We start from the raw sequence: 20,115 nt of genomic DNA, 5'->3' as shown, positions 1-20,115 counted from the left end.
ATTACTTATTTCATCATCTTGAGGGTGTAGACTCTTTGCACGATGCACTTGGGAGAGTGCTTTGTTCAATAGTGATATCTTGTTGAGAAGATGCCACTAGAGTCTATTTTATGCCCTTGTTTACAACTGCGTCTTGTTAAGAAGATGCAGAGGTGGTCATTTGAGTGGTCAACTGAAAGGCATATGTCATAGCCTATTTGTTTATTCGAGGATTTAACTCAACTCAAATAAGGATGTAACAAGTAAATAGTGGTCCTATCATCCGAGAGATCTCCCATAGTAACATATGTCAAAGGATTAAGTAACATTGTTCTTCTACAGACTTGATGACTTAATTCACTGGAAGAAGCTCAAGAAATTGATCAAGCCTCAGTGATATAAATCAAGATTGTGGATTTAATCAAGTGACAGAGATCTCGTCAGGGCATCAATTAATTACAAGGATTTAGTCTGAAGAAAATTAAGAGTATCAAGGTCAAGGCATGAAGAAACGTTACGGAAGTTAGTCACTCATGAACTAGACAGTACATCGAGTGTCAGCATTGAAGTGGTGGAATTGATTCATAATTGACAGTGACTTTCAGAAGATTTTCAGAAGAAGGGTTGTTGTTCAAGAGTAGTATTAATTCTCTATTAATTAATTAAGTCGTATAATTTAATTAAGAAAATAAACTAAATCTGCAAAGATTAATTTATTGATTAATTGATTAATTAATTCTGAATTAATATTATATATTTTCAGAATTGATTTTGAATTAATATTCTATATTAATTCAGCAAGACTATCTTTTGTATTAGCAAGACAATCGGTATGACAATCAATAGTCATACCGAAAGTCATGCCAGTTCATTTGATTGTCTTGCCAGTTCAAATGGATTGTCTTGCCGAAAGTCTTTCTGGATCAAGTGGACTGTTTTGTTTACTTAACAACAGCAGCTGATTTTTCAACAGAATGTTTGCATTGAATATCAAATTCAGAAGAACACAGAACAAAAGAAACCTGCAGAGAACTTATTGCAAATTCACAGATCATTTATTTCTAGTATTTATTATTAAATCTAATCCACTAGAAATCCTTTTCTTGTTCTTGTGTAACTATCTAGCGGATCGAAATCCCTAGAACTTAATCTCAAATCGCTTTTAGCAGTTGATCTTTTTATTGCAAAAATAGAAAAAGTTCATGTCAAATTTATTCTAGATTTGTAATAATTGATTTGAGATTAATCCCTTGTAAACGATACCGTTGTTGTAACACCTTTCAAGTTTAATAATAGTTTAATTTAACTTGAATTTTGTTTCACTTTTTTATTCCGCATTTTATTCGATTAAACGGTATTGTTTGTATTCAACCCCCATTCTACAAACATATTGAGACCTAACAATTGGTATCAGAGCCTTCTGATTAACGAACAAATCAAGATCCTAGGCTTTTGTGATTCTTTCACTCCTTGAATTTTTATTTACTCAAAAATTCATAATGACTACACAAAAAATTGGAACCGTTAAAATTCCACTATTCGATAAAGAAAATTATGTTATGTGGAAGAAGAAGATGCTATTGTTTTTACAAGTTGCAAATTCCAAATATCTGGAAGTGTTAAAGAAGGGTCAAAAAATTCCGATGGTTATTGAACCAGAGGTAATAGAAAATGATGTGGTGATTACCAAAGCTAGAACTTATGTGAAAGATCCTGAGGATTTTTCTCCTACTGAAAAAGAAGAAGCCTCCCTGGATGCTAGCCTTCAATTAATTTTAGTAGATTCCCTTGATCCCTTGATGAATAGACATGTGATGAACTGAAAGATTCCAAACACATCTGGGAAACTATTGAGGTGATTAATGAAGGCACAGAGGAAGTTAGGGAGAACAAGTTAGAAATCCTAACCTCTGAGTATGAATACTTTAAATCCAATCCAGGAGAAGGAATCACTGAAGTGTTTGAGAGGTACAATGCATTGATCAACAACCTGAACATTAATGGTAAATACTATTCCATCAGGGAGGTCAACAAAAAGTTCCTTTTAACACTGCCAACTCATCTCGAACATAGAATCACTCCCATAAGAGAAGCAAGAGATCTGAGTAAGATTTCTTTGGAAAGGCTCTATGGTCTGTTAAAGACTTATGAGTTGGAGCAGATTCAGCAGAAGGAACTCTACGGGAAAGGAAGAATGGTCAGCACGTCTACTGCTCTAGTAGCTGAAGAACAATAACAACAACCACAATATCAACAACAATCTCAACAGTCAGAAAGAATAGTACAATCTTCCAAGGTTGAAGAAAATGTGATAGTAGCAGAATTTGATCCTCCTACTATAAATCAATCAGGAGATGATTTTTATTCCTTGGAAGAACTGGAGCAATTGGAGGATGAGTCAATGGCCCTGATTGTCAAGAGATTCTCCAATGTTAGATTCAAGAGGAATCCCAAGTTCAAGTACAAGTCCAACTACAACAGGTTCCAGAAAGGTGGATCTTCATCCTCTAACACCAGCAGTGGTGGGTACAAAACAGGGATGGTTGATCGAAGCACCATTCGATGCTTCAACTGCAATGAGTTGGGACACTTTGCCACAGAATGCAGGAAGCCAAAACAAGTTAGGAAGAACTCTTATGATTCTAATCAGAAGAGTAAATATGAAAGGGCTTACCTGGCAAAGGGAAGAAGCTGGGATGATACTGACAGTGAAGATGAAGAAGTTGGGAATCTTGCTCTCATGGCTAGTGATGCAAACACCTCATCGTCAAGAAAAGAGGTAAAATTTACTGATGCTGAATTAGTTTATCATCTAGGAGGTTCCTTAGATTGTGCTCGTCGTGATAATGAAATATTAAATCAACAAATCAAAGACCTTGAAAAAGAGGTCAATGAATTAAGACTTGTGCACATTAATCAAGATAAATTAAAAGAACAGGTATCTTTTCTAGAGAATAGAGTTGACTGTTATAGACAACTCGAAACTATTCTCAAAGACAAGATCACCGATCTTGAGGCTAAGGTTAAAGCTTACTTTAATTCTTGTTCAAAGTCCAAAGAGTTTTACAATAAGAAAGCTGTTAATCAAACATCTGGAATAGGTTATGATTACAATGTTGCTATTGGAAAATTAGGCATAAACTCCCCTCCTCATGTCTGTGCTAAAGGCAGGGAAGTACCACATGTGCTTAAGGGTGTTGATGAACCCCTCTATCAAGAATCAATTGTTGAACCATTTGATGAGACCTCATTTATTATTCAAGAAGAAATACGTGCTGAAGATCATGCTAATGAGAAAGCTGTTTCCAAGTCAAGTGTGTCAAAGGTTCCAGTCAGAGTTGTGAAAGCAACTGAGACTAACTCAGACACACATGAGTTGGATAACACAAATGCCATGTCTACCATGCATAAGTTGCTTATTGTTAATTCCTCTCATAAAGCATGTGGTGTTCCTCATTGTATGTCTTGTGCTTTTAATTTGATGTATGCTTATTTTAATGGTAAGCATGTTTCTAATGATAAGAGTACTCTTCGTCAGTATGTGAATAATGGGAAGCATGATAGGTCTAAGACTGCTAGTCCTCCTAAAGCTAGAAAGGAGACATTTGTGCCTAAGCCTAAACAGAAATTTGTCAAGGCTGTTCACAAGGTTAAATGTCCAGTCATTGAGAAAGTTGAGAACATTAAAATTAAGAATGTTGTTTTGCCTGATAAAGGACAATTTTACAAGTATGCCGGACCCAGCCAAGCTTGGGTTCCGAAGAAGGTCTAATCCATTTGTATTGCAGGGCATTAAACAGGTACAACCGGTAGTGTGGATTCTTGACAGCGGATCGTCAAGACATATGACCGAAGATACAGCCCTGCTATCAAATATGGTTGAGAAAGCTCAGTGGTTACCTTTGGAGATAACCGCAAAGGTTTAACTGAGGGATATGGCTGTTTGCTAGCTGGAAATGTTATCATTGAAAATGTGTATGTTGTGCAAGGACTTGAACACAATCTGCTTAGCATTAGTCAGTTCTGTGACAACGGCTACAATGTTTTATTCGACAAGCTGAAGTGTCAGATTCTGCACAAGAAAAATGAAAAACCCTCTTTGATGGGAATCCGGAAAGGAAATCTGTTCGTAGCTGACATGAACTCTGAAAGCAATCCTGAAGTCAATTGTTTCTATGCAAAGGCATCGTCTGATGAGAGTTGGCTATGGCATAAGAGACTTTCTCATCTCAATTTCAAAACAATGAATTCTCTTATCAAAAGAGAATTGGTCAGAGGTCTGCCTCAGCTGGAATTCTCCCCAGAAGGACTGTGTGAGGCTTGCCAGAAAGGAAAGTCAAAGAAAGCAAGTCACAGAGGCATTGACACATCCTCCATAACTGGTGTTCTGCAATTATTGCACATGGATTTATTTGGACCAGTTAATGTCCTTTCGATGTCAAAGAAGTGTTACTGTCTTGTGATAGTTGATGACTATTCCAAGTATACGTGGGTTTTATTCCTTCACTCTAAGGATGAAACACCACAAGTTGTGATTGATCATATCAAGTTGATCGAGTTAGATTCTAATGTCCCTGTTAGAGCAATAAGGTCAGATAATGGAACAGAATTCAAGAATTCACTTCTCAATGGATTCTGTACAGATAAAGAGATTACCAGACAATTTTCAGCTCCTAGAATCCCTCAGCAAAATGGAGTGGTAGAAAGGAAGAATCGTACATTGATTGAAGCTGCAAGAAAAATGTTAAGTGAATCAGGTCTTCCAATGTACTTTTAGGCTGAAGCTGTCAATACTGCATGTTATACTCAGAATCGAACTCTAATCAACAAAGACTTCATGAAAACTCCATTAAGGTAGATGTCACAAGCTATAGAGGTATGATTGGCTCGTTACTCTATCTTACTACAAGTAGACCAGATATTATGTATGCTACATGCTTATGTACAAGGTTCCAAGCGGATCCTAGAGATATTCATCTCGTTGCTGTTAAACGAATCTTAAGATATCTTAAGGGAACACCAAATCTAGGTATTTGGTACCCTAAATAATCTGGTTTTAACCTTGTTGGATATACAGATTCAGATTACGCAGGAAGTGTTGTTGATAGGAAAAGCACCTCAGGGAGTTGTCAATTCCTAGGTAGCAGACTAGTCTCATTGTACAGCAAGAAATAACAAACAGTTTCAAATTCAACGGCCGAGGCTGAATATATTGCTGCTGGAAGCTGCTGTGCTCAGATCTTGTGGATTAGGAATCAGTTACGGGACTATGGCTCTGTATTAAACAAAATACCTATTCTATGTGACAATACAAGTACAATAGCCATCACCAACAACCCTGTGCAGCATACAAGGACCAAGCACATTGACATCAGGTATCATTTTATTAGAGAGCACGTCATGAATGGTACTGTTGAACTATTTTTTGTTCCAACAGAAGAACAAATAGCAGATATTTTCACTAAACCTCTTGATGAATCCATATTTACCAAATTAGTTGGTAAATTGGGTATGTTGAATAGCTTTAGTGATTAAACTTGTGAATATCTGAAATCTGTTCTTGAGTGAATTTACAAATGAATTTTTCATTTTACTTTATCATTTTCCATAATTTCTTGCTTATTTTTATGTAAGTTTTTATTATCTTATCTTATTTATTCATTCAACTTGTTAATTTTAATGTCTCGGAATATTTTATTTTCTCTAAAAATATTTTTCTATGAATTTTATTTCCTAAAATTCAAAAGAAATCTATTTTTGGACTGAAAATATAATTATCTCTGAAATATTTTTAATTGTGTAAATATTTTATGCCATATCTATATTAGTATTTAATGTAGTTTTCTGTAAAAAAAAAATTATAATATGTTCTGTTTTTGTTAAAAACTGTTTATATTTGGTTTATAAAATATATATATATATATATATATTTGTTTGTTTGTGTTAATTTGATACTTGAATGACAATCGGCAAGACAATTGAAATTGTCTTGCTGAAAGTCATTTCAGTATATTTATATAAATATTTAATTTATTTTATACTAGAATGACAATCGGCAAGACAATTGAAATTGTCTTGCTGAAAGTCATTCCAGTACATATAAGTGTTTATTTTTAATTTAGTTTAATTTTATAACTGGCAAGACAATCGGTATGACTATTGATTGTCATGCCAGTAATAAAATTAATATCAGATATTTTTTGTTTTATTTTGTACTGGTATGACAATCGGTATGACTATTAGATTGTCATACCAGTTATATTATTACTATATTTTTTTGTTTGTTTTGTTTTCTCAAATTGCCTGGTATGACAATCGGGAAGACAATCGGTATGACTTTCCTCGATTGTCATACCAGTTGTCTACTTAACGGTTTTTTTTGTTGTTTCGTAAAATCATTCAGTTCTTGTTTTTTTTTCAAATTCCATCAGTTTTTTTTCTCTCGTTTTTCTCTCTCTCTCTCTCTCTAATTGATCTTAATCAAAACGACCTCCATTGTCTTCTTGCTCGAGTTTTTACTCAGCTTCTCAAAACTTCACTCCTGTGATATATACATACACGTATATACATACAGAAGTGTTGTCGATTTTTTGTTAAAACTATTTCACTTCATTTTTTTTCTTTCTTTTCCTCTCTTCAAAATCAGTTTGTGTTTGTTTGATTTTGGGTATTTCTATTTAATTTTGTTTGGTGTCTTGTGCATTTTTCAGATCTTGTGTTGAGAGTTAAGAACTTTAACGAGATACATTACCTTCTAAATTTTTCGGATATAATTGATTTAATTCGAATTATTAAATTAATTTAATTAATTCGAATTTTCTTAATATTACTCTTAAAATTCTGAAAGTGTGTGTCTTATTATTTTTTTAAAAAAATGGCTCTCAATTTCCAAATTCTTTCCCATAATATTGTTGGTTATTTTAATCCAGATAAATGTGATGTGGAAAAATTTAAGCCGTGGATTAGATTTTTAAATGACCATTCGATTGTTAGTTCTGCTATTAAATCAAATGTGATTTTAAATGTTGATCTGCTCAGACTGATTTGCACAACCTCTACTGTGGCCGATGATTTTAAATCTTTTTCATTCACCGTGGCAAACACACAGTATGTGTTTGATGAAACAGTCGTCAATCGAGCGTTAAATTTTCCATTGGACAATTTCTGTAATTTGCCCTCTGAAAATGATATTTCAAACTTTTTCCATGCTATTCACTATCAGGGGTTGATTAATTTAACCAAATTGTCTAAATCCAATTTGGTTTCTGAATGGGACATTTTCTTCGATACACTTTCTAAAGTGTTTGCCAACTGCACTAAATCCAACTTTCACAACATCACTTCCACTCTGCAGTATATTGGTCTTGCGGTACTTTTCAATCAAAGGATCAATTTTGGCAAACTACTTTTACCCATTCTGCTGAGACGTCTCACTACTGCTTTACGTGATCATTCTACAAATCGTAGGGTCTCGTGCTACTACACTCATTTTCTCATGCTCATAGCAGAACATCTTCTCTCACCTGAGCATTAAGCCCTTTTTGCTAACTCTTCAGTAACTGAACCCCCTCCAGTAAGCAAAAAGATTTACACTCACCAAGACACAACCTTCAAATTCATGCAAGTTTCAGTACTTGTATCTGCTTGCATGGCCACTTACATTCCTTTACTTATCTTCAATCTTCCCGGTCATGAACAGCAAGCTCAACCTCCAATGGTTCAAACCATCCAGGCTCAAACATCAGATGTTCTTCCTCTGCAGGTAATAATTCCTCAAACTCAACCTATTCCTACTTCTGTTGAAAGACCCCCAGTGGTTGATAGGACTCACCATGAAGTTGTAGAACCACAGCTTCAATCCTAGGTCATAGAGCCAAACACAGAGTCACAACCTATCTCAACCTCTCCCCCACTATCTAAAATGTTGCCTAGAAGGTTAGTAGGAAGTAGTATGTTAGTGGATATGAATGAACCCTCAGCTCTGCCTCCACCCAAGAAAAGAAGAACATTTACTGAGGCATCTGAAAGCCCATCCTTGTCCTCCCAACAGGACATGGACTTTGAAATGGCCACTGAACAGTTACTAGAAACATTCTCTCAACAGGATGAATCTATTGAAATTCGCCATACGGCCATGGCATCCTGTACTGAGTCAAGCACAATTCCATTACTCACAATGGAAGCATACAGACCAGTAGATGATACTCAGGACACGGAGCGAGGAGTGCACATTGAATCGGTTACAGTGCCTACCATAGTTTCGGCAGAAGAGTAGTCACATGCTTCTGAGGGAAAATCTGACTCTCAGCCACCTTTAATAGAGTCATTTTCTCCCCTCCCAGATCCAACACCTCTAGCTCCCTCACGGGATTCTCCACTCACAGATTTATCTGGAGAAAGTGGAGGGCAACTCGGTCAATCTATCCCTGAAGTAATTCAGACATCTATTTCACATGAAAAGATAGGTTTGACTGAGGATCGGGACTCGCGAATTCCCATTGCACCACCACTAACCTCTCTTGAAGAGGCTAGGGTGATTTTAAATGCAGGTACAAAAGATCAACATCAGGAAGACTCCTCACGAGCAATTATATTGAGAGATACACAAGCACGTGAGTTGAGTGAATTAAACAGGAGAGATATTCAGGTGAGCGCACAAATCTGTTAGCTCAAATTGCTGATCTCAAGGAACAACTTGCAAAAAGTCAGGCTGAAGCTAAATCATTCAAAGCACAAGTGGTTGAACGGTCTTCTTCTTCCACCTCTATCAATAATCAGCTGGCTCTCATCAGGACTGAAATATCAGATTTGAAGACATCTATTGTACCAAAGCTTAACTCAATCCAGGCATCTCCAACGTTATCAGCTGAAGACATTTCAAACTTCTGCTCTCTCCATACAAGAATGACTTCTCTTGAAGACTTGGTTGAAATGAATCATTCACTGGATTCCTCCAGATTTCTGAAGATAGAGACGGGTATGGAACATCTGAATGAAGGGATGAAGCACTTGTACTTCATGATCAAAAATTCTCACTGCCCCAATGAAGAACAAAGGACTTTCTTTGAAGGGCCGTCTGGTGGAGGCTCAGGATCTGGAGGTGACGGAGGTCATGGAGGATCTAAGGGAAAGTCTGTAGAGGATTCCTCAACTAAGGGGGAGAAGGAAGGGAGAAGTAAAAAGGGAAAAGAAAAAGATTCGTCTGCTGGAGGCACAGAGAAGCCTGATGATATCTACTATAGTGGAGAACAGGATGACATTGATATTTGTGACGTTCCCACTGAATCAGTCTTGGGAGATAAAGATGGTTTCTTTGAAGCTGAGGAGGAAAGTGATTTTGGAGAATGGGAAGAGGAAGCTCCAGTGGATCCTCTGTTTGAGAAAGAGTTTCAGCAGCAGCAGTCAGAGTTGAAAAGAAAAGAAGCTGAACTCAAAAAGGTATCCCAGATCATTGACATGAGGAAAGACATCCAAAGAACAGAAACTCTTCAAAAGCAACGTCTTCATGACATTAAAGCTCAAGAAAGGAGAAGAGATGTCAGACTGAAGATTGGTGAAAAATGGGATGAAGCTAGGAGAGTACTTGATATGCCTCAGCTGAGCACAAACAATGATAGGCAGTTTCTACATCTTCTGGACAAGCTGGAGATCTCTAATCCAAACAATGACATGTACATGAATGCTATAACGACTGAAGTCTCAAGGATCACAGCTGCTTTTGACAGATCTCTAAATGAAATGAGCATATTTGTATATTGTCAGAGCGAAGGATCTTTCAAGGTATCACTTCATCTGTTTGAGAATCGTTCTTTGTCAGAGATTTGGGTTCTTCTCAATAAAGTCAAAAGAAGCTCAGAATTGAATGAAGTTCTTCGAGGAAGGCTCAAAGAGTTTGCCAGCAGGGCTAGTCCTCAAGTGGTCAAAAATCCTCATCAGGTAAGATTCTTTAAGTCTGACTGTCTTCAAATCTGCCAGCTCGATTCACAATCTCTTAAAGACTACTCAGCTAAGCATCTTGTCTGGATGGAACATCACTTAAGAACTGCTGGATATTCATCCATGTTGAAAACTCAAGCAGCTGATCTGATTCAAGCTTATTGTGAAAAGAATATTAAAAGGTACAATCAACTCAAGAATAAGCTAAAGACAGTTAGAGTTCAACCAGTCAGGCCAGACAGCTTCACTTCAGAAAAGGATCGTGTATTTGACAAGGAGTTGCTTCAAGATTTGGAAGAAGGTGAATTCGGAAGGGAAGACAACTGAATTCAATTACCTCAAAACTCAATGTAATATGATTAGAGCTTTATGAATCAAGATAGACTAATGTAGTTATATGTTCAGACTAGAGGAACATCTATCTTGTATTCACTTGTAAATTTCTTTTGGAATCTGGAAAATGTTAAATATAATCCAGAACTTTTCTGCTATTTACTTTGCATTACTGTTTATATCTTTTTCTTATTTGTTAGTTGAGTTATCCTCTAGGTATTTGTTGTTATTGTCTAACAAACAAATAGGGGGAGATTGAAAGGCATATGTCATAGCCTATTTGTTTATTCGAGGATTTAACTCAACTCAAATAAGGATGTAACAAGTAAATAGTGGTCCTATCGTCCGAGAGATCTCTCATAGTAACATATGTTAAAGGATTAAGTAACATTGTTCTTCTATAGACTTGATGACTTAATTCACTAGAAGAATCTCAAGAAATTGATCAAGCCTCAGTGATATAAATCAAGATTGTGGATTTAATTAAGTGACAGAGATCTCGTCAGGGTATCAATTAATTACAAGGATTTAGTCTGAAGAAAATCAAGAGTATCAAGGTCAAGGCATGAAGAAACGTCACGGAAGTTAGTCACTCATGAACCAGACAGTACATCGAGTGTCAGCATTGAAGTGGTGGAATTGATTCATAATTGACAATGACTTTCAGAAGATTTTCAGAAGAAGGGTTGGTGTTCAAGAGTAGTATTAATTCTCTATTAATTAATTAAGTCGTATAATTTATTTAAGAAAATAAATTAAATCTGCAAAGATTAATTTATTGATTAATTGAATTAATTGATTAATTAATTCTGAATTAATATTATGTATTTTCAGAATTGATTTTGAATTAATATTCTATATTAATTCAGCAAGACTATCTTTTGTATTAGCAAGACAATCGGTATGACAATCAATAGTCATACCGAAAGTCATGCCAGTTCATTTGATTGGCTTGCCAGTTCAAATGGATTGTCTTGCCGAAAGTCTTTCTGGATCAAGTGGACTGTTTTGTTTACTTAACAACAACAGCTGATTTTTCAACAGAATGTATGCATTGAATATCAAATTCAGAAGAACACAGAACAAAAGAAACCTGCAGAGAACTTATTGCAAATTCACAGATCATTTATTTCTAGTATTTATTGTTAAATCTAATTCACTAGAAATCTTTTTCTTGTTCTTGTGTAACTATCTAGCGGATCGAAATCCCTAGAACTTAATCTCAAATCACTTTTAGCATTTGATCTTTTTATTGCAAAAATAGAAAAAGTTCATGTTGAATTTATTCTAGATTTGTAATAATTGATTTGAGATTAATCCCTTGTAAACGATACCGTTGTTGTAACACCTTTCAAGTTTAATAATAGTTTTATTTAACTTGAATTTTGTTTCACTTTTTTATTCCATATTTTATTCGATTAAATGGTATTGTTTGTATTCAACCCCCCTTCTACAAACATATTGAGACCTAACATCAACTCTATCTTCTTTCTCCTTGGTCTCTTGACCAGGTGGATCACATTCTCACCTTGTTTCTCTTTACTCTCATTAATTACATCTAGGTTTATCTGCTTTCTGTTGTTTTTACTAGCTCCATTCTTTTTAGAGGATGAAGCAGTTGGTTTGCTAGCATCTCTGGGTTTAGAAGGAATGGTTTCAGCTGTGGTAGCAACCTATGGTGTGTCTGAGTTTGTACTGCTACAGGATTAGGAGCTATAGATGCACTAGCAATGGCAGTACTCCTCATATCAGACATATGGTAAGGGTAAGTCCTGAATTTCTCCAACATGAAGTTAGTGACATTTAGGCTCACCTTCATACGATTCTTTGTATTCAGTTGTCCAAATATAATTTTGAACACTGACTTACAAATGCCTATTTGACTAGCATCAATGCCTAGTGTTTGGTGAATATCATTCACCAAACATCAAGGTGCTTGTCATAAGCCATTGAGTACACTAGATTCTGGACCACACTTAAAATATTGTCATAGCCTCTCTTCATGCATGTGAAAGCCCTTATTACTGTGTCAAACATAAAAGGGTCCCTTCTCAGATTCTTCTTGTTCATCCTGGTTAAATTAATCTTTTCACTTTAGTTGATGAAGTCCATGAATTATGCCAATTCCTGAAAGCTAGGAGCTTCAACAATGTTCTTTGTGGAGATGCCCAGTGCTTTATTCATGTCATTGGCATTTGAATCCACAGCTACACCTTTTATGTTACATGTCACCATTATAGACATCACATGATTGTTATCTATATGTTTAGTAAGCACTGAACTTCCCCAAAACTCATTTAAAACATTCAAGTATAGAGTTGGGTTTGCAGTTAAAGCTCCTGTAAGGTATGAATCATCAACAAACTTCATAAAACACTTGAAATTATCAGGTGCCTGTGTTGGATCGACAAAAGCCAAAAAGTTAGTCCCATCATTGGGAATCATTGCTCTTGCGGAGTTGGTGTTGGATGTCATTTGTAAACTAAAGAAGATGAGTAAGTGTTTTGAGAAGAAGAAAGCTTGTAAATATGTGAAATGGTGAAAAATCACTGTAATCAGGTCAATTGAGATATCGGAAGAGTAAGAAGGGGTGATGTCGAGATGTCTGGGTATTTATATTATAGAGATGCGACTTCTCGACAAGAGAAGTAGAAACGGTAAAAATTATATCGATAAGTCTCATGGAGCGTGTAGAGAACTCATATCAAGATGTCATTTTCTTGACTTTTATCGAGAAATAGATAGTGACATACCGATATATTATATAAATACCCAGTTCTTCCATTAGGACTAAATTTATTTTAATTTATTTTATGAAAAACAATGTAGAATTAAAATTGATTTGATATCAAAAGTATTTTACTGTTTGAAATAAACTATTCCAGTCTAAGTTGTCGAGAAATCTAGATTTGCATTGTAGATAACTCCATATCGATGAGTATATTGAGATCTCTACAAGACTTATCGAGTAGTCATAAAAAGATATATCGAGAACTCTATTGAGAAGTCAGAAAAGACTTATCGAGAATTCAATCATGAAGTTAGAAAAGACTTATCGAGAACTAAGTTCTCTACATACTTCTGTTTTATATGATTATGTTTTATATCAATTTCACATACAATCAATATGAATTAATATTTGGACAGTTTTTCTTAGAATTAGAAAAATTCCAAGTTCAATTTATTTTTGAAAAATACATATACAGAGATTTCAGATATATCTGTAAATCATATTTCAGTAAATTCCTAATTTAATCTAATAAATATTGATTTATTAAGAATGATTCTGTTGCAACATGTTAGATGAGTTATTGCCTGAGGATAAAGAATTTAGCATAAATTTTCACTTATAGGTCTTGTGAATGTTACTTCATCCAAAGGTTTAGTTAAAATTGTCAGCTAACTATTTTTTTTGTTGGAACATAATTGAGCTAAATCAGACAACCAGTTAATAATCTTTATGTTCCAACAGAAAAACAGTTGATGTTTAGCTTATTTCCATATGAGGGTATTTTAATTAGTTATTTTAACACCCTTTTCATACTCACTAATAAAGTAACAACTTTCATAGATGAACCAGGCAGCCAATTATGACTCTTTTAAAGACAAAAAAATAAGAGAGGCATAAAGAAGCAACAATGCTTATCAATTTTATAACAAAAAATTTGTAATATCATGCCTTTACAGTCTAATTCCTTAATCAATCTACATGCAATATCATAAACTATGTTATTATAGTTGTTAGGTATGAAATGCACATAGGGGGTGAATTGTGTTTCTTGATTTTTCTTTTAGACTTTGTAAATTGCTTTCAAGAAAATCAAGCTTTATGTTTAGGCTTTGAAACCCAACAGGGTATATGAAATTTGCAGTGATAATTAATTGACTGTAGAAGACACAAAAAATAATTAGCAATACTTACTTGATATTTATATTCAAAGTCACATTAGTTGTGACGCCCTCAATCTCGGGGTTAGGAAATGAGGACCAACACAACATTAAACTAATAAAAACAACAGATATAATATATCCCGATTAAATCATAACAGGATCTAAACAGGATTAAGTTTGAGACAAGATTACATTTATTAACCATAACAAATATATTACAACCCAAAATAATAATGAATTCAAATTTATTCGATTTCGACATGGAACCGACAGATAACCCATTGCATCTGATCCAACTTAGACATTCCTTCCAACTAATACGTTTCCTCACACACACAGCTACCTACTCTAGCATCTGGAAACCTACGACACAGTAGGGATCGCCAGGAACACTCTTGTGAGCGGTGCGCCTAAGTCTGGCCATCTTCTTTCTTAACTGCCATGGTTAGATCAAAGAAAATATATAAGCACAAAAGCTCAGCAAGTAACTATATAAACAGTTCTATAAATTAACAACATTAGCAATAGCAGTTTCTGAGACATTCTACTTTTAAATTTTCTAGGTGGCAATTCTCTATCTTTGACTATGTAAAGTCTATGAAGAAAGGTTTGGGATTTCTAGAATCAAGGCTCAGGATAGGGTGAAAGCCGACATTCATCACAAATCATTAGCAGGACTTTAAAGTATTTCTCGACAGAGGGAAACAATCAATCAGACTTTGAAAAATTTCATTAGTGTAAAGTGACAGAGTTCACACATTACAACCGAAACGAAGACTTGAGTTATTCCCTTTCATTTTACTTCATTTTTAAAGAGAAAGGAGCAACTGCTCAAAGATTTTAAACATTTTATTCTTTACAGATTATAAGGAACCCTTGATTGGAATATCTATCTTTTAAATATAATATGGTGATCAGCCCTTACCGACCACCATCTGGTCGATATGGTACCTATGGCATTATAGCCTTATATTGGACTAGCCCCGCTAGCCTCTGACGTGTTTGGGTTAGTCGCACTAGCCTCTTACGTCTCCATCCAATCCGTCAGGAATTCATTTGGAAACCTTTGTGTTAGAAGAAGGAAGGAGTTGACTAAATTCATTTTAACATTACCAAGAATGTGAAATCATTTGGACTCATTCAAGTCGAAAATCATTCTTAAGTTCAAATTAAGATTCCAAGGGAAGTGAACGAATCAAACGTAAACACGGATCAATAATAAGGAACTGGATCAAATGATAAGTAGGGTGTACTAGTTCCAAGTTAGAATAGTTCCAAAGATCAACACATGCCAGGGTTCATAGGTTATTGAAGAATTCAAATTGATCAAGACATTATATAAGGGAATTCATAAAGGTTCTTTTAAGGTTTATGAAATCATAAGATAACAAAGGGAATAATAAGTTAATCAGGGTACGAATCAATAGGATTACTATAAAGGTTAGATCGGGGATCAATATTAAGTTATCACAAAGAGTAAAATCAGGGTTTAACACAATCGCTATAGAGATTCACTCCTTTATCATGGCATCAATAATTTCCTCTCTTTATTCAAATTATATGAGAAGGCATAGTTAGTTTCCTTAAATTGCTTTCTTGCTTGACGGGTACTGAGCTAATGCCACCCAGAATATCCTTCCCTTCCCTAGCCTGAATGCCTCCGCTATCCGAAACGAAGAGAGAGAAGAGAGGGAGTTCGAGAGAGTGAGAGAGACAACCGGGGTGAAGAAGAAAAGAAAAGGGGGGGGGTGGTGTATTTATATATACACTCAAGGGTAGAATGGTTAATTTGCAATTAATATTCTGAATTTCTTTTTCTTTTCCAATTGCAAATCTATAAATCTCTTTAGTAAAATATAAAACATCCTCATAATATCAGAAAATATACTTAATCCCATTTTTAAAATAAATAACATAAAATTAGCTCTTCACTGGTATTTTTAAATGAATTTTTGAACACATAAATAATATGTTATGGATTTTACAAATAAATCCAAATAAAAGAATTTAAACTCTATAAAATAATTTTAAAATCTCAAGTCCTCAAAATAAATTCAACTATTATTTTTAAAAGTCCCTTGGACTATTTTGAAACCATCCAATCAAATTTCATACCTTAATCAGATTTCTATAATTTTATAAAAATGTTTTATGATCAATAAAATCCTTAAAATTTCTTTTAAAAATATTTAAAAATAAAACCGATCTCGAATTCGAACATGCACACATCAAACCGTATGTAAACACATAGGATCACCACATATATTTCATATTCACACTTTTAAATATTTTCATCCCTTTTTTAACACGGTTTCATTCATCTTGACGGCCCGACGACACAACTTAATCCCTAAGCTGACTCATCAAACTGGAACGAGTTTCTTTACATTCGCAGATGTTATTATACAACAACAACAATTAACACAAAATCATTTACCCTTTTATTTAATCACATAATTCACAATTACAACACAAAATTATACTTTATTAACTTAATCACGTCGCTACAATCTACCCCCTTAAAAGGATTCTGTCCTCAGAATCTAGTCTAAACAAATAGATGAGGATACTTCTCTCGCATTTCACTTTCTAATTCCCAAGTCGATTCCTCTATCTTAGGATTTCTCCACGAAACTCTAACTAAAGGCACCACGTTATTTCTAAGCGCTTTCTCTTTTCGGTCTAAGATTCGCATCGGTTATTCCATATATGAAAGATCTTGATGAATATCCACTAGTTCTAACTCGATCACGGGACCTGCATCAGTATTATACTTTTTCAATAAAGACACCTGGAATACATTATGAAGATGTTGCATTTGCGGAGGTAACGCTAACTCGTATGCCACTTTTCCGACTTGCCTTAACACCTCGAAGGGTCTAATATATCTTGGACTCAACTTCCCGTTCTTCCCGAATCTGGATAGACCTTTCAATGGAGATATCTTTAACAATACTTTGTCTCTGGGTTTGAATAGCACATCCTTTCGACTCTGGTCTGCATACTTTCTTTGTCGATCTTGAGCAGCTATCAGCCTTTTGTGAATCACTTCCACTTTCTCTTTCATTTATTGCACTAACTCTGGGCCTAACAGCTTGCACTTACCAACTTCATGTCAATAGGTAAGGGATCTGCATTTTCTTCCATACAACACTTCATAGGGCGGCATGCCGATACTTGCGTGATAACTGTTATTGTAGGAAAATTCAATCAACGGCAAATGGTCATCCCAATTTCTTTTGAAATCCAATACACAAGTTTTCAACATATCCTCGATCATTTGAATAGTCCTTTCGCTTTTTCTGTCTGTCTGCGGATGATACGCGGTGCTCATTTTCAACTTCGTTCCCAAATGATTATGAAATTGTCACCAAAATCTCGAGTTAAATCTCGGATCTCTATCAGATACGATAGACACTGGTACTTTATGATACATTAAGATATCATCTAAGTATAGCTTGACCAACTTTTTCAATGAGAATCTTTCATTGATTGGTAAGAAATATGCTGATTTTGTCAGTCGATCAACTATTACCCATATCACATCGTGATTACACTTGTTCTTTGGCAATCCTACCATGAAATCCATCACGATATGCTCCCATTTCCATTCAGGTATATCCAGTGCTTGAAGCAATCCATTCGGCCGTTGATGTTCCGCTTTCACTCTTTGACACGTATAACATTTACTTATCCATTCCGCGATTTCCTTGTTCATGTTTGGCCACCAATAACTTTCTTTCAAATACTTGTACATTTTCATACTTCCAGGGTGGATCAAAAATCTCGAGTTATGCGCTTCGTGCAAAATCTCGTGCTTTAGTTCTTCAACGTTAGGAATCCAAATACGCGAGCCAACGCGATATATTCCTTTTTCATCCTTTTGAGCTCCCACCTCTTCTCCTGACAATTTGTCCTTTTCGTGATTCATCACTTGTCCTTGACAACATCGAATCTTTTCCAAAATTTCTGACTGAAATGTCAACACATTCAACCTTTCCTTGCGGCTCAACGAGTCCGCTACAACATTCTCCTTCCCGGGATGATAACTTATTGTACAGTCGTAATCCTTAATCAATTCCAACCATCTCCGTTGCCTCATGTTTAGTTCTTTCTGTGTGAAGTTATACTTTAAGCTCTTGTGATCGGTATAAATCTCACACTTTTCTCCGTATAAATAATGCCTCCAAATCCTAAGAGCAAACACTATTGTTGCTAATTCCAAATCATACGTAGGATACTTATTCTTAATAGTCAACTTATTCAGTTCACGATAATCGATACACAATCTCATGCTTCCATCTTTACGAATAGTAACGGTGCACCCCACGGGATACACACGATCGAATTACTCCTTTGTTCATCAATTCTTGCAATTGCATCGCTAACTCCTTCATCTTGACAAGCGCCATTCGATGGGGAGCTTTCAAAACTGGTTCCGTTCCAGGAGCCAAATCAATCATGAATTCGATCTCTCAATCTGGAGGTAGTCCAGGTAATTCATCTGGAAACATACCAGGAAATTCTTTAACTACCGGAATATCCCCAATTCTTAAAGATTCCGCCTCTATGTCCTTTACATGAACCAAATACGCTTCACATCCCTCTCGTAACAATCTCTTCATTTGGATAGTCGTTAGAAACTTCCTTTCTTGCTTCTTCCCTCTAAATATCACTTCAACTCCATCCTTAGTTCTCAACTTCACTTTCTTGATTTTATATTCGATTTGCGCATAGTGGTTTGACAACCAATCCATCTCTAATATAATGTCGAATTCTCCTAGCTTAAAAGGTATTAAGTCAACAGAAAAGTGTTGACCTTCTATAATCATATCGCAATTGGGATAAATTCTATTGGCAGTAACTCTTTCTTGATTTGCTACTTCTATAATCAAATTAGGTTCAAGAGGATACGCAATGCACTTTAATCTATCAATAACACTTTCAGCACTAAAAGATCTAATAGCTCCAGAATCCATTAACACTTTGACTTCTATTGAATTTATAGCAAGCGTACCTGCTACCACATCCGCATTCTGTACCACGTCTTTTATGGTCATGTTGAATGTTCTAGCCCTTGGCTGGGCTGTTGGTGCTCCTGGGGGTAGTGGTCCGGCATAAGCACATTCTCCTTCGGAACAGGATCCTTATATTTCCTTGCTATATGGCCTACCTTTTCACACTTGAAACATGTCATCTCTGGTTTTCCGGTACCGCTTGGGCATTCCGTTGAGTAGTGTCCTCTCTATTTGCACTTAAAATAGGTCACATTCAGCTTATTGCACCTCGCTGGGTGTCGCTTTCCACAATTCTTGCACTCCTGAATCTGGTGTCTATTGTCCTTTACTGGTTGTCCCATCTTCTGGAAACGATTCTTCTGATTTCTGTTCCCGGGCTTGAACTTCTGAAACTTCTGGTTCTGATTTCCAGCATTCTTCCCAAAGTTTCCTCCAAATTTAAAACTTCCTTGATCATGTTCAATCCTGATGGAATCTTTTGGCCTTCTTTGCTTCGGTATTCACATACTCGGGCGCAAACCTTGCTAACTCCAAAAACTTCACTTCATATTATGCCACTATCATGTCTTCCTGTCTAAGATTCAGAAATCTCATTTCCAACTGGTCTTGCATATAACTTGTCAAATACTTCTCTAAAAACATCTTTGTAAACTTTTCCCGGGTTATAGCTCTTTCTTCAAGCAACACCTTAGAGGATTCCCACCAATAACTAGCCTCATCCTTAAGATAATAACTCGCATATTGCGCCTTCTTGTCATCCATAACTTCTGCTAACTCAAAAGCCTTCTCCATTTCTCTCAACCAAGACTGAGCTTTAATGGGATCGGGCAATTCTACAAACTCTGGGGGATGCACGGATTGAAATTGCTTGAAATTACCGACTTTAGGGGCTGAAGGTTGTTGTAAAAGTTGAAAAAGTCGGTTCATCATAGGAGTATCTTGGTTTTGTTCTTGATCT

General features: G+C 35.6%; 2 protein-coding genes across 2 annotated transcripts; both read right to left on the bottom strand.

The window, feature by feature from the left end:
* Positions 1 to 16,837: 16,837 nt before the first annotated feature.
* LOC141691254 (uncharacterized) lies at positions 16,838 to 17,206 on the bottom strand. The gene has a single exon (XM_074496005.1). It carries the CDS (start codon positions 17,204 to 17,206, stop codon positions 16,838 to 16,840), a length of 369 nt encoding a protein of 122 aa, XP_074352106.1.
* A 1,408-nt stretch (positions 17,207 to 18,614) lies between these two features.
* LOC141691203 (uncharacterized) lies at positions 18,615 to 19,199 on the bottom strand. The gene has a single exon (XM_074495962.1). The coding sequence runs from the start codon at positions 19,197 to 19,199 to the stop codon at positions 18,615 to 18,617; it is 585 nt and encodes a 194-aa protein (XP_074352063.1).
* Between the last annotated feature and the right edge of the window lie 916 nt (positions 19,200 to 20,115).

This window comes from Apium graveolens, chromosome 1 (genome assembly GCF_009905375.1).
Source record: "Apium graveolens cultivar Ventura chromosome 1, ASM990537v1, whole genome shotgun sequence".
Classification (NCBI taxonomy): domain Eukaryota; kingdom Viridiplantae; phylum Streptophyta; class Magnoliopsida; order Apiales; family Apiaceae; genus Apium; species Apium graveolens.
This window is presented reverse-complemented; position numbering and strand designations above follow the sequence as displayed.